Raw genomic sequence first — 13,930 nt, 5'->3', positions numbered from 1 at the left:
CCTGGACCACAAAACCAGTCATAAGGTTAAAATTTTACAAAACTGAGATGTATACATCACATGAAAGCTCAATAAATAAGCTTTCTATTGATGTATGGTTTGTTAGGATAGGACAATATTTGGCCAAGATACATCTATTTGAAAATCTGGAATCTGAGGATGCAAAAAAATCAAAATACGGAGAAAATCACCTTTAAAGTTGTCCAAATTAATTTCTTAACAATGCATATTACTAATCAAAAATGACATTTTGATATATTTACAGTAGGAATGTTACAAAAAATCTTCATGGAACATGATCTTTACTTAATTTCCTAACGATTTTTGGCATAAAAGAAAAATCAATAATTTTGACCCATACAATGTATTTTTGGCTATTGCTACAAACATACCCCAGCGACTTAAGACTGGTTTTGTGGTCCAGGGTCACATATGTGAACATTACAGACTGTCATTATGAGTTACTGAATAATATGTTAACATGAGTTTATGAACTGCTTAAAATTACAACATTTGTAAATGTAAAGAAGAGCATTAGATAATAAGTGAACTGAAGTTTAGTAAGCATTAACTATTGATCCATAAAGCATTATATAATGTTTGTTACTGATTTAATATTGAAAGTTGTTATTATAAAGTGTAACCAGCCAGTTTTGTTGTTTGAGTAGAGATATGACTGGATTGACGGACTGGACGTTTTCCTCTGTGCGCTGCTGGGGAGAAAGAGCTGATGGACAGTACAGTCTACAGATCACCGACTACAGTAAGACAACACCCTACATATCACTACTCAAATACACTACTTCATTCACTTCATCAGCTGCCATCCCTTGCTTTGCGTCACGGAAGCTTTTTCAAAATTCAATCAAGCCTGATGGCTCCACAAGAACATCATGTCATAATCATTTACTAGCTTTCTTTTGCGTCTGATTAGCTAATTCTGTCAAAAACAGGAATACTTTACTTGTAAGATTTTGTAATATCTGTGTCATGGCAGATCATAGATCATATATTTTGTCTATAGCCTATAAAACAGCTTCATAAACAGGATTTTTTTTTTTTGCGAGCCATTAAATTACTTGAGACTCGACTTGTGACCAAAGACTCAAGGCTTTACTCCAACTTCAGCGACGCAGACTTGACTCGGACTCCAAGTTAAAGACTTGTGAACATCTCTGGTGTTTAGGACAATAGGACATCAGCCCATTTTGTGGTGTCTTGACCATCACAGAGTTTGCGTTAAAGAGACCTAAGGCCTTGAAATATGACATACTGCTCTAGCAAAAGCCACATTTTGAATTTTTATTTATTTATTTTTTAATAGGACAATGCACACAGCCGTATTATGCCATCAGCCAAATTCATGTCATGTTTTCTCTGCTGCCGCAGAGGATGTGTTAAATTGGATATTAGGCCTTGATAGAGGTACTACCATAAGGAAAGCCAAATTAATTTGAATAGTGCCATCAATTCATATTCATCCATGCTCTCGCTTTATTCAAAGGAAGATGGCAGTGATGCACAAAGGAAATGGTTTATATTAAACTAGAAATTGTAATGCCTAAGCATGCAAAAAAATCCCATGCACATATGAATTTTTTTCTCGAGTGCACAAAATAGTTTGCATGCACAAGTCTGTATTCTTATTATTATAGCTGATAATAGCATTGTATGAACTATTTATGTTAATTATGGTCTGAAAATACTGAGAGATTTGGAAAAAGTATGGATTTTGAAATGGAAAATGTGTAGGATCCCTGTTACCTGCTTTAGCTTTACATGCTGTTAGGTCTGCAGGATCATGCTTTTGTTTTCTCCATATTTTTTTATTAGTGAGTTGAGGGCAGCAAGCGATAATAATTCTTCACTTGTGTTTCTGTTTTTCAGAAGAGTCAGCTTTGACATCAGGTGTCCTGAAGCAATGGAAACTCACTCTGTACGGCTCTTCTATGTCTCATCAGCAGGTGAAAGAGCGACAGAGGTGAGCTGTAGACGACTGATACTCGACATAAACTCATTGTATATTCTTGAAGACATTTTAAAGGGGTCATCAGATGCCCATTTTGCACTTAGTCAAGTTGATATGATTCTTTAGGGTCTCAATGAGAAGTCTATAACATACTTTGGTTAAAATTTCTCAATGGTAGTGTAAAAAAAACACTCTTTTTAGAGTGAGCTATTCTGTTTCATGTTTCTTTAAATGCTAATGAGCTCTGCTCACCCCACCCCTTTCTGCTGTGGGATGATGAGCCGTAATGTTTACTTTAGCTATGTCTAGCTGCGAAACTGGCTAACTAGCACATTATTAAGAAAGGCAATTTGCCACAATGCATAAAAAACCCTTATACTCACTTCTGCTGTGGGTAAAGCTGCATCAAGAATGATTCACATGAACATAGACGCATATGTAGATCGGGATCAGCGCTTTCATTTCAAAAACGAAAGTAACGTTAATCCTCTGCATCTTCAGTGCAGATGACTGCTATGTTCATTATTACATCCAACAGTAATCAGAGTCGGACTGTTTCAGCTCGGTGAGGGCGGGGCTAAGGTAAGGCGCTCATGTCAATCAACTATCGTGGGAGGGGCCTCTGTCTGTGTGTCGCCACACCCACAAGAAGCTGAGAATGACCTGATTCTAAAAAAAGGGGATATTACTTTTAAAGATGAAAAAAAAAAAAAAAAAAAAACTCTGGGTGTATGTTTATCATTATAGGGTGGTTGTTTATGAACTGCAAACCCACATTAATGTTCAAACAACATGTAAACGTGTATTATGCATCCGATGACCCCTTTAAATGTTGAATAAATGAATGCTCTGGCTCTGGTCTGTTAAAACAGATTCATGTGCTTTGGTAGTATAATCCTTCAGTCCTTCTACTGAACCTCAGTAGTGGATTTTAGTTTTATTACATGTCTATGTGTTTCAATTTTCAGGGTTGTTAAAGGCGCTATGGGTGGACAGTATCTGAACAGCAGTTTTGCTCTTCCCTGCCCTCCTGGAATCGATGTTCCTCCTGAAATTGTGAGCCCGTTCACCTCGAGTAGCCTGAAGGTACGTCTTTCTGAAAACATGAGCATGATTATACACTTTAGCACATCTGTGTATGGCTTAAACTGAACTGAACAATGCATTATGTAGTGAGTACCATGAAAATGATCATAAACTTGTTTTGTGGATTGCAGTCTCTCCTGCTGCTGGGCTGTTTTGCTCTCTTCTGGTCACTCTATTACACTCTCGAGGTGACCCTCACTCACTGGGACTGGCGTGGATGCAGTATGACCGGGACGGGACGAGACAGAGGCTTTCAGGCTGTTTCCACAAGACTAGAGGACAGTCAAGTGGTGGAAATCCAGCCTGAGATGGACAATGAGTCCAAAGCCCCACTCATTGCTGCTGATGAGAACACGTAGCACTCAGGGAATACCAGACCTTCTGTTCTCCTCTCTCTTCTGACTTTTTGTCTCCATTTCTTTTGTTTGAAATTTCAGGTTGCACTTCACTTTTGTTTGAGCATGTGAGATATGCTCTTTTTTGAGTTGCCTTCTATTGTTTTATTTGCTGATGTGTTCATGACAATGTGATCTTAAACGAGTGCCTGATTTAGAGTGCAGTATTTGAAACAGCCTGTGCATATAAGATTGGATGATTGAAAGAGTGTGTGTGATTTGCTGAGTGCTGCTGTGTGAATGATATTTTATGGAGTTTAATATAATGACTTTTTTCTTGATAGTGATGCATTGAATGCGTCACTATTAGGTCTTTTCCGAGTATAAATACCTCCGACACTTGAATTTTGAAAGAAAGATTGTTTAAAGTCGAGGTCTGCTAAATTGCAGACATTTTACTGATTCTAGCCTGTTTTTTTTTTAACTGAACTGTGGAATTCTTGTGAACAAGAACTCAGATGTGGTTTAAATAAAAACAAAAAGGGAAACTGTTTCAGTATCTCTGTTATCGCTACATGCATTTATGATATCAGACACAAAATCTCAATCAACACAAAATGTGCAAACTTTTTTTTTTGGGGGGGGGGGGGGGGTTATGAGGTTTGTGAGTAAGCTTTCTATATCAGCGGTTCTCAATTCCAGTCCTCGCGCCCCACCGCTCTGCATATTTTGTGTGTTTCACGTATCGCTTCAGACGTTTGTTCTATTCCAACGTTACTGCCCTTCGAAGTGGACATCACAGGATATTCCGCCATTGTTCATTAGTTCGAAGCGAGTTTATATGTTCCATTTGAAGGTCATTAAAGCGTTCGAGACGTAAATTTAAAATGTATTTATTTACAGATGCACTTATGTCGCACTTCTCTAGTAAGTTTCATCTTTGTGTGAAGACGCTGCATGCGGTGGCATAGCGCAAATATGTGAATGAATGTTTCGAAGTGTAGTAAACAGATTTCCCCCGCTCAGGGAGTAGGGAGCAATGAACACTGTGCAGGGATGTCAATCAGAACACAGTTCCTGCACGGAGTTCACTTCTAACGAGCTGGTTATTTGAATCAGGTGTGTTAACTAAGAGAGACATGCAAAATATGCAGAGCGGCGAGGACTGGAATTGAGAACCGCTGTTCTATATGACAGGTTATAAAAAATAAAAGACATAAAAGCCATTTCATAAGTAGAAGAAGTTACATTTTGATGAAAGACGTATTTTTTTCCCTTTGGGTTAACATGCACCACAATAAGACCAGGAATGTGTTTTACAATAGCAAATGGGGTTCATTTTTATGCGATGTTGACTGGCAGATATTACAAACTAAATCTTTAACAAAGAACACTTTAATTTGACCAAATACATTTCACAAGTAGAGACTGACTTTGGATATGGAAAGTTCTGTTAGTACCAAGTGCTGTTATATTTATTACACTGTTGCTCTGGTCATATTTTGAAAGGAATATTCGGAGTCCAGCGATTAGGATGCGGTGATGCTCAGGGAACCGAGGAATGGATGCGGCGGGTGATTAGCTCATGGGTTCATGATCTGTCGAGGTCTACCGTAGCCTGTCATTCCAGATTGGGTCGCCCCTTTATTAGATCCCATCTGCAGACCTATGACATTTTTCCCTTCTTTCAGTTGATCATCGGAGAAATCTCTCCGGTTCTCCTGAGCTTTCCTGCAACCAGGCAGAGAGCAGATATTTAACACATCAGCATTAATAAATGAATCTCCCGTGTGAAGTGCAGTGTCCACGTGATCAGCGGTACTCACTTGAAGAACCAGTTGGGATCTCCACGGAAGCTGCCATCATCTCTTGTAACTGCGATGCTGCCCAGAGCCATGAGCGTCCTCTGCACCGCGGCCAAGTCCTTACCTGATGTCACAGAAGCAGCATGATTAAAACACAGCTCATTTACACAAGCACACTATGAAGATGCAAAATATCTTCACTCTTTGACTTTCTTCAATCTCCCCCCATGTGTTGTTGCCACTATTCAGAATGCTTGAGCTTCTTCTACATGATCCCTGTATGATTGCAAGTGGCGTGTGCTTGAGGAGTGATGTGAAGGGCACTGGCTGATTTCACAACAATGCTCAATCTCTGATATATTAGGCTTTTTGCAAGACCTTATTGATGGGGGAAAATCCTTTTCTACTATTAAGGTCAATTTAGCGCAGGGGTGTCCAACCCTTTTCCTGGAGATCTACCATCCTACAAAGCTCAGCTCCAATCCTGATCAAACACACCTGAACCAGCTAATTAATCTCTTAGGTGGGACTTGATGATTACAGACGGCTGTGTTGGAGGTGTGTTGGCTGGAACTAAAGTCTGCAGGTAGGTAGAGATCCAGGAATAGGGTTAGGCATCCCTGATTTAGCAGATACCACTGCATTACACTGGGGCAACTACCACTTATTCATGTTTATGAAGAGCACCTTCCTTTCTTGTCACTAGAAGTACAGTTGTAAAAGGAGATCTCTCCATGGTGCTAGAGGCATTGTCTCAACAGCTTTGTGAGCCCCTGGAGATTTCGCTCTCAAACTTGTGTATTTCAAGACACTCTGTTTAAATGGTCCCATAAAGAACCTGTTACACAAAAGGTTCTTTGTGGCGAAAGAAGGTTGTTCAGATTATAAAAAGGTAAGAAAGAGATGGTTCTTTAAAGAACCTTTGACTGAATGGTTCCTTGTGGAACCAAAAATGGTTTGAACTCCGGTCCTGGAGAGCTCCAACCCTCACCTGTCTGTAGCTTTCTTGTAACCCTATAGACCTTGATTAGCTTGTTCAGGTGTGTTTGATTGGTGTTCAAGCAAAACTCTCCAGGGCTGCGGCTCTCCAGGACTGAAGTTCGCCACCCTTGGTCTATGGCATCGCTGTGAAGAACCTTTTAAATCACCTTTATTTTTAAGAGTGCAGCCTTGCTCCTGGCCTCGGCCAAACAGGACAGTGATTTGCTTGCACTCTGTTCATTTCTTGTGCACCAAATTTTCTCTCAGAAAAGTAAAGTTTTTTCTCAGGCCTAACCTAGTCTTTGTGCCTACATGCTTCTTGGCATTCACCTGTGAGGTGGTTGAGCTTTCTGCTCCCCACCCCTTCATTCTCCCTGCAGGTTTAAATAGACAGACAGGACCAGTCCCTTCGGGAACAATGACCAGCTCTTTATTTCCTGAACCCCCACCCACCCCATGTCTAAGCAACGGCTCTCTCATTGGCTCGTAGAATCCGTTTGTTTGGCAAATGAATCAAGGGGAGTGCGCCTTCCAGGGCACACTCTACTAGAGGCATGATTTCCTCGTGGGCTCTGTTTAAAGGGGTCTCTTTGCAGAACATCTGTAAAAAATAAAAGAATTTAAAACTTACAGACTCTAACTTCCGCCAATATCGATCAACGATTTTGATGTCATCACCCTGTACTTTAGTTTCTCATCAAACTTTCTCCAATCAAATGCTGTTTAGAATCTGAAGCGTCTCGCCCCCTACACTATAAGCTGCGGCTGAAATCAGTCACTGATATGATATGGACAGGGAATGATTCAGAAGGTGTACATATGCATTTGGGATGAAATAAGGCTGGATCCATGCTGTCATGCTAACCACTGCAGTGCGCACAGTCTACTCTAGTTCAGAGACACGATAGCACAGATCACGGATCATATGCATGAATCGGCGCAGACCACAAAATGTATCTGACCAATTTGATTTCTACACAGAAAACATGCTATATTTTATAGCGATATGGATGAGATTAGGAGGAGAAACAGTTAGACAAACAGCACTGATGAGCAGAAGAGATAACACATTCTCAGCATCATCCCTGTTTTACTTTAGTAACAGTTTCATATCGAATCTAAAGGGGTACCCTGCTGAAAAAAACAGCTAAAACCAGCCTAGGCTGGTTGGCTGGTTTAAGCTGGAAGTAGCTGGTTTTAGCTGGCCAGGCTGGGAAAGTGGCCAAAACCCCTCTAAAACCAGCCTGCTGTCTAGCTATGACCAGCTGTTTTTTTCAGCAGGGTAACCAATTAAGCCGTGGTCACAATAGACTGTGCATGCAAAATTTCTTTGTACGCCACAGTTGTCGTGATATGATGTTACATATGATGTTTTAAAAATGTAAATTCAACACAACAAACAATAATACATTTAAAATGTCAAAACTATACAATCTACTACACTTTCCTACAGCACAGAAGTTGAAGTTCTGCTTCATATGTCCCGCTCTGTCTTTCTGTTTCAGTTGAATGTCAACACACAGAGTAACACTGCTTGTTTCAAAGCATTTAAATGAACCTTTAACAAAGTTTTGTTAACAATTATCCTTTAAAACAAATATACTGAATTGTACACTTTGACATGGGGGTCTGACTATCTATCGTGAATATATATATTTTTGTTGACGGAGGGAGTTTTGTGATATGTCAGCGTACTCACCCTCCCACAGATCTACTGTCTGAAACATGTCGGTTTTGGTGACGCCATATTTTTCTGCAGCGTTGAGGAACTGTGAGACCTGCTCCATCTGTTTGAAAGCCATGCTGGAGCTCTGGATCTTCTTTACAGGCTTGTCCTTACACAGACTATTGATGAGCTCACACAAAACCTGACAAAGGTACAGAAAACAAGATTACATTCTATGAGTGCTCTCCAGAAACTTCACCATTATGAATGACTTTATTATAACACTGAGTGACAAAGTTACTCATGCAGATAACTAGTGTGGTTTGATGTTGTTAGACTGGGTATTTCTTCTTTAACAAAAAAACTTTGTTTATTCAACATATATGCCTCAGTGGTTTGTCAAGGAGACCTGAGGCATCTCCTTAACCCTCTGGGCCTCTTCGGTCATTTTTGACCGAAAAATTTTATGTTTTGAATTTTTAAAAATCGTAGCTTCATCAGAATGAGATGACACTTGGTGACTTTTGTTGCATTAGCTATGTGAGTACACAAAAAAATCAGTGACATGATTCGGATATGTTAAAGGGTCAAAAAAAAAAAAATAGTCACACTTGACTCCTCCGTGGTCAAAAATGACTGACATAGGAAATGAATGGGAAATACGAAAAAATGCGATAATTCAGAGAATCTTTTGGTGGTACAAGCTACAAATCAGCCACTGTGCTGAAAAAAAGTGTTCAGCAAGCAAGGACTGACACTCTAAAACATCTAAAGTACAGAACTGACAAAAATAAGAAATAAGCAGAAAAATGGAAAACCTGATATTTATCCAATAAAAAAATATCTAAACCTTGCCAAAAGTAATCTTTTAGAATGTCTAAATATATTTCTAAATGCAAAGCCTATTAAAATGAAGAAACAGTAAACTTTTGGTCACTTTTGACCACGAGGGAGCCAAGTGTGACCCCTAAATGAGGAGGCCCAGAGGGTTAATCTCCTACAGGTCCTACAGACATCTGCTGGTGGTTTGGCCTTCTCTCTCCTTCACCCCAAAGGTTTGTTATCCAGGGTAATGCTTAGGTCTTCATTCAATTGCACTCATCAATTGCACTCATTCTGCTGATGATGGTAGATTTAGCCATGGTTTCATCTCAATGTCTTCTAGCCTTTCAGGCTCACCCCCTCTTCACCCCTCTCTGAGGGGATGAGCCTGAAAAACGTCACAAATTAGTCCAAATAAATGCAGGTAAAAGCTTGTTTAGATAGATTTTAAATATTTCTTTCGGGATTCAGCTACAATATAAATCATGCCTAGAAGAGTTGGTCTTGTTCCAAAAAATTAATTAATTAATTAATTATTTTTTTTTATTGGTTTTTATAAATAAATGCTGTTAAAGTCTGTTTCTTGCCATCCTTTTCCTAAAAGTGCACAAATTGCTGTGAGAACACCAACTATCCATGACTTACACATCCATCTCTGAGCCAGGTCTGGAAACCCAGTTTTCCTGCCTCTGGCTTTCCAACCCCAGAGCCACACTGAGCCACGATCCACTCCACCAAACGCACCTCCAGCTCAGGGTCGTACTTCTGCTCGATTTTATCCTGCACCTGGCGGCTCATTCCATAAGATGGACCCTTGTTTGCCATGGTTGCTCCCTGCGTAGAGGAGAAGAGAGGAGACTGTCAATAGTATAATATTAAGTTTCCTAAAACACTCTTAAAGCTTCTTTACGATGTCATAGAAGAACATTTTTTGTCTAAATGGCTCCATAAAGAACCTTTAACATCTAAAAAACCTTTCAAAAGGTTCTTTGTGACGAAAGTAGGTTCTTAAGATTATAAAACGGTAAGAAAGAGATGGTTCTTTGACTGAATGGTTTTTTGTGGAACTCAAAATGGTTTTTCTATGGCATTGCTGTGAAGAACTTTTTAAAACACCTTTATTTTTTGTGCAATTCCATGTCAGATTTATTACAGTATTACAGTTTTTGTTCCAGTGTAGCCTGTTTGAAATTTCAAACGTTATTAGACATTTTCAACATGAATAATCCTTGTTTGTTGTTACATAAAGGTATAAAACAAGAAAACAAAAGGAAGTTGGTCATTATTTTACCTTTCCTGACATCCTCTTCTCCTGAAACAAACGTTTATCCATTTGCATTTTAAACTAAGCTAAAAATCATCAGAATAAAGTGGGAAAAGGCCAATGATGCAATTGGAAGCAGCCACAAAGCCATAAAATCAATGTACAAATCATGCTTGTAAATGTTGTGCAGTGTAAACAGACCAACATTTCCAACGGCAAACAGTTCAGCTCAATTATGAAAAACATATTGTGTCAATTAATAACTTGAGCTAAAACATTAAAAAGCAAATTGACAGATTCACATGTTCATATAGTCCTTGAGTGGAGATGGATGAGGAAATCATCCTGTACACTGCAAAAAAGATTTTTGTCTTGTTTCCAGCCAAAATATCTCAAAATTCTGAAATCAAGAAGAATTTTCTATATGAGTAAAAATTATTGTCTTGAGTTCCGAAAAAAACAAGTCAAAATTAAGTGTGTTTTTGCTTGAAACAAGATAAATAGTCTGCCAACGGGGGAAGAAAAATAATCTTGTTTTCTGTTTGAAATAAAAAAAAATTTGCTTACCCCATTGGTAGATTATTTTGCTTGTTCTAAGATAAAACTCACTTAATTTAGACTTTTTTTCTGAAAACAAGAAAATAATTTTTACTCGTCTAAAAAAATTCTTCTTGATTTAATCATTTTTAGATATTTTGGCTGGAAACAAGACAAAAAAATCTAAAAGAAAACCATGTTTTGAAGTGTACAGCTGAATAGGACAGGATCAGATGAACATGCTCCTCCAGAAACATCATCAGTTACATTCACACATTTCAGCATTTGTAACCCCATTAAAGCAAAGCCCAAATCACGCATACACCCGCACCCGCACCCAAAGAGAGCAGCAGCTTCACCTGTGCTGCCATTCTGAGCTTTACGAAGTTCCTCTGAAGTCCCAACCTTAAGGAATGAGTTTAAAGTCATTCACCCTGTGAGCATTACAGCAAACATGTGCACCTTTATTAAATTAGTTCATTTATTGTTTAATTATCATTAATTTAGGGTAAAAAAATAAAGAAATTAAATTAAATTGTTTACTAAATGAAGTCTTAAATTAAATTAAATTACATTAAAAGCCACAGTTACAAATGTAAACAGATTGTCCGTATAAATGTGTCAAGTGTAAATGGCTTCTGGTCTGAAATTTACAGTGGGTATCCCTTGCAGAATCTGTGAAAATGTGAATAATTTTGACAAGATAAGAGGGATCATACAAAATGCATGTTATTTTTTATTTAGTACTGTCCTGAGTGAGATATTTAACATAAAAGATGTTTACATATAGTCCAGAAGAAAAAAGAGAGAAGGAAACATGATGCATTAAGAGCTGGGGGTGAAAACTTTTGAACAGAATGAAGATGTCCAAAATGTTCCTTATGTTGTTGAAATATATATATATTTCCATTTAGTACTGCCCTTTGAAAGCAACAACAGATACTTGCATGTTTCCTGGAAGACAAATTAAGTACCATTTACCAAATAAAATTTTAAACGTTTTCAACCCCTGGCTCTTAATGCATCGTGTTTCCTTCTGGAGCATCAGTGAGTGTTTGAACTTTTTTAATAGTCGCGTTTGAGTCCCTCAATTGTCCTGAGTGTGAAAAGATGCATCTCAAAATCATTTCAGATAGCTGACAATAATTAAAATAACCCCCTTCAAAAGTTTGGGAACCCTTGGTTCTTAATATTGTGTGTGGTGATCTGGATGCTGGATGATCTACAACTATTTTTTGTTTAGTGATAGTTGTTCATGAGTCCCTTGTTTGTTCTGAACAATTAAACTGAGCACTGTTCTTCAGAAAACCTTCCAAGTCCTGCAGATTCTTCGATTTTCCAGAATCTTTTGTGTATTTCAACCCTTTCCAGCAGTGACTGTATGATTTTGAGATCCATCTTTTTACACTGAGGACAATGAAAGGACTCAAACACAACTAATAAAAAAGGTTCAAACACTCACTGATGCTCCGGAAGGAAACACGATGCATTATAAGCCGGAGGGTGAAATTTTTGAATTTGAAGATAAGGGTAAATTGTACTTAATCTGTCTTCCGGGAAACATGCAAGTATCTTCAGTTGCTTCCGAAGGGCAGTACTAAATTTCAACAAAATAAGAAAATTTTGGACATCTTCCTCCTGTTCAAAAGTATTCACCCCAGCTCTTAATTCATCATGTTTCCTTCTTTTTGTCTTCTGGACTATATGTAAACATATTTTATGTAAAATATCTTACTCTGGACAGTACTACGTAAAAAATAACATGCATTTTCTATAATCTGCCTTATTTTGTTAAAATTATTCACATTTTCACAGATTCAGCTAGGTGTTCCCAAACTTTCGCATGCCACTGTATATACACTATATATTTGATTACACAATACCAAACCAGAGGCATTTATTTAATTAAAAAAATGGGTCAGAAAAGTGAAGTTAGTCCTGAGAAAAACTCTATTGTGCTTGCTTTAATATATTCAAATACAATGACATTTAGACATTTGTAAGTGCCATTTAAGAGGAGACACTGCAGGCAGACTAGTGGAAAGAAAACACCCAAAAGACACTGTTAAGTGTTTCTTTTATAGCACTTTATCTATTTGTGTCAATAGATTTCAATTACAATACATATTTTTAAAGGCCAAGAGTTTTTTCTCCTACACTGAGCCATAAATCTCGACTTCAGTAGCACTTACACACACCACACTTTACATTTGTGTTCCTGTTTATATCCTGAAGGATTTTAAAGAGGGATTTGTTCATAGAATAGATAGAATTTGCTGGCTTTTATACAACATTTTATTACCCCAAAAATGGTAAAAAAAAAAATAAAATTATGGAGTGACAAAACAAGATACCCAAAATCCCCTCTGTAAAAACATTTGACTATAATATATCCAAAAAATTAAACAAGAGTTTTGAAACTGACTTCATTCAGTGTTTAGATTTCTGTACTAGAAATGAGTGCATATTTCATTAAATAATGCCTCATTTGCATATTTAAACCTTGTATTTTGGAAAACTTGTAATACAAAAAATGTTTGCAATTATCAATGTAATCAATCAACTGGGTAAGTGAGGCGATAACTATTAGTTCATTTTTTTACCCTGTTCACCTGCAGTGTCTCGCCTGAAGTATCCATAGACTTTTGCATATCTATCACACTAAAAAATGTCATAATAAACATAAATAATGTTTCTATTTAGTTCTCTCCCTGATCTGAGTGCCTTAGTTTTGGTCTGCATCTATAATAATGTAATCAAAAAGGCATTCAGTGTGTTTGATACAAACACTGTTATTAAAATGTATAAGCTCACAACAAAGAAGAAGGTTCAAATAGTACAGAAACACTAAAATGAACTTGATAATTACTTGCAATCAAACATTCATAAAAAAACTGCATTACACTATTATATGATGTCTGGTCTATTCTTTAAGATGCTGTGTAGATTATGTATTCAATAGTGTGCATTTATTGTTACTTTGTGTCAATGCTTAGCAAAATAACTGACTGGAAAGAATTGAAAGTATATGAAAAACATACTTACTGTAGTAAAAACGAAGATGCCTTTGCCGTTCGTGCAGCCACCGGTCGCCCCAGAGCTTTATGTTCAGCAGAGTCGCCCTATTCCTGTTTCAGGAGTAGATGTCTTTTCCGTTAGAGAAATAAAAAACTGACAGTGGGCAGAGAAAAGGAAATTGACTCCTTAAAAGGACACAGTCTTTTTCTCAAGCCCACCCTCCTCCCCACTCCGCACTTACGGTTTCTAGTTCAGCCCTTTGTTAAAGCACAGCCTTATTTGGGAAGAGGCTTGGATGAGGACAGGAGCCAAGCCGAGAGTCTGTAGTTTGGTCAGGGAGCAGAATTCTCCAAATACCACATCACTGCATCAGCAGAGAGAAACAGGAAGACCGGAGGGTCGGGGTGGAGCAGGGCCTTTGGGTTTACATACGGACTTAAATGGAAT

At 38.0% G+C, this 13,930-nt stretch overlaps 2 protein-coding genes across 4 annotated transcripts in view; one reads left to right on the top strand and one right to left on the bottom strand.

The window, feature by feature from the left end:
• pcsk7 (proprotein convertase subtilisin/kexin type 7) overlaps nucleotides 1-3,941 on the top strand; it is a 34,451-nt gene extending 30,510 nt beyond the window's left edge. The window contains exons 13-16 of the mRNA XM_073817294.1: nucleotides 669-763; nucleotides 1,888-1,981; nucleotides 2,938-3,055; nucleotides 3,187-3,941. Of these exons, the coding sequence (XP_073673395.1) occupies nucleotides 669-763; nucleotides 1,888-1,981; nucleotides 2,938-3,055; nucleotides 3,187-3,414 (535 nt within the window). The 3' untranslated portion in view covers nucleotides 3,415-3,941. The remainder of the gene's footprint in view (nucleotides 1-668; nucleotides 764-1,887; nucleotides 1,982-2,937; nucleotides 3,056-3,186) is intronic.
• A 92-nt stretch (nucleotides 3,942-4,033) lies between these two features.
• On the bottom strand, nucleotides 4,034-13,665 carry tagln (transgelin). 3 transcript variants are annotated; one of them, XM_073817295.1, is made up of 6 exons: nucleotides 13,511-13,620; nucleotides 10,825-10,870; nucleotides 9,310-9,498; nucleotides 7,876-8,044; nucleotides 5,217-5,319; nucleotides 4,034-5,121 (listed from the first exon to the last, which is right to left on the bottom strand). In XM_073817295.1, the coding sequence occupies exons 2-6, from the start codon at nucleotides 10,834-10,836 to the stop codon at nucleotides 4,974-4,976; spliced, it is 621 nt and encodes a 206-aa protein (XP_073673396.1). In that variant the 5' UTR covers nucleotides 10,837-10,870; nucleotides 13,511-13,620; the 3' UTR covers nucleotides 4,034-4,973. The 3 variants fall into 3 exon arrangements, with proteins under 3 accessions (XP_073673396.1, XP_073673397.1, XP_073673398.1); XM_073817296.1 differs by having other exon boundaries at nucleotides 10,825-10,899; nucleotides 13,511-13,578; XM_073817297.1 differs by lacking the exon at nucleotides 10,825-10,870 and having other exon boundaries at nucleotides 13,511-13,665.
• Between the last annotated feature and the right edge of the window lie 265 nt (nucleotides 13,666-13,930).

Source organism: Garra rufa, chromosome 14 (assembly GCF_049309525.1).
Source record: "Garra rufa chromosome 14, GarRuf1.0, whole genome shotgun sequence".
In the NCBI taxonomy this organism is placed as follows: domain Eukaryota; kingdom Metazoa; phylum Chordata; class Actinopteri; order Cypriniformes; family Cyprinidae; genus Garra; species Garra rufa.
This window is presented reverse-complemented; position numbering and strand designations above follow the sequence as displayed.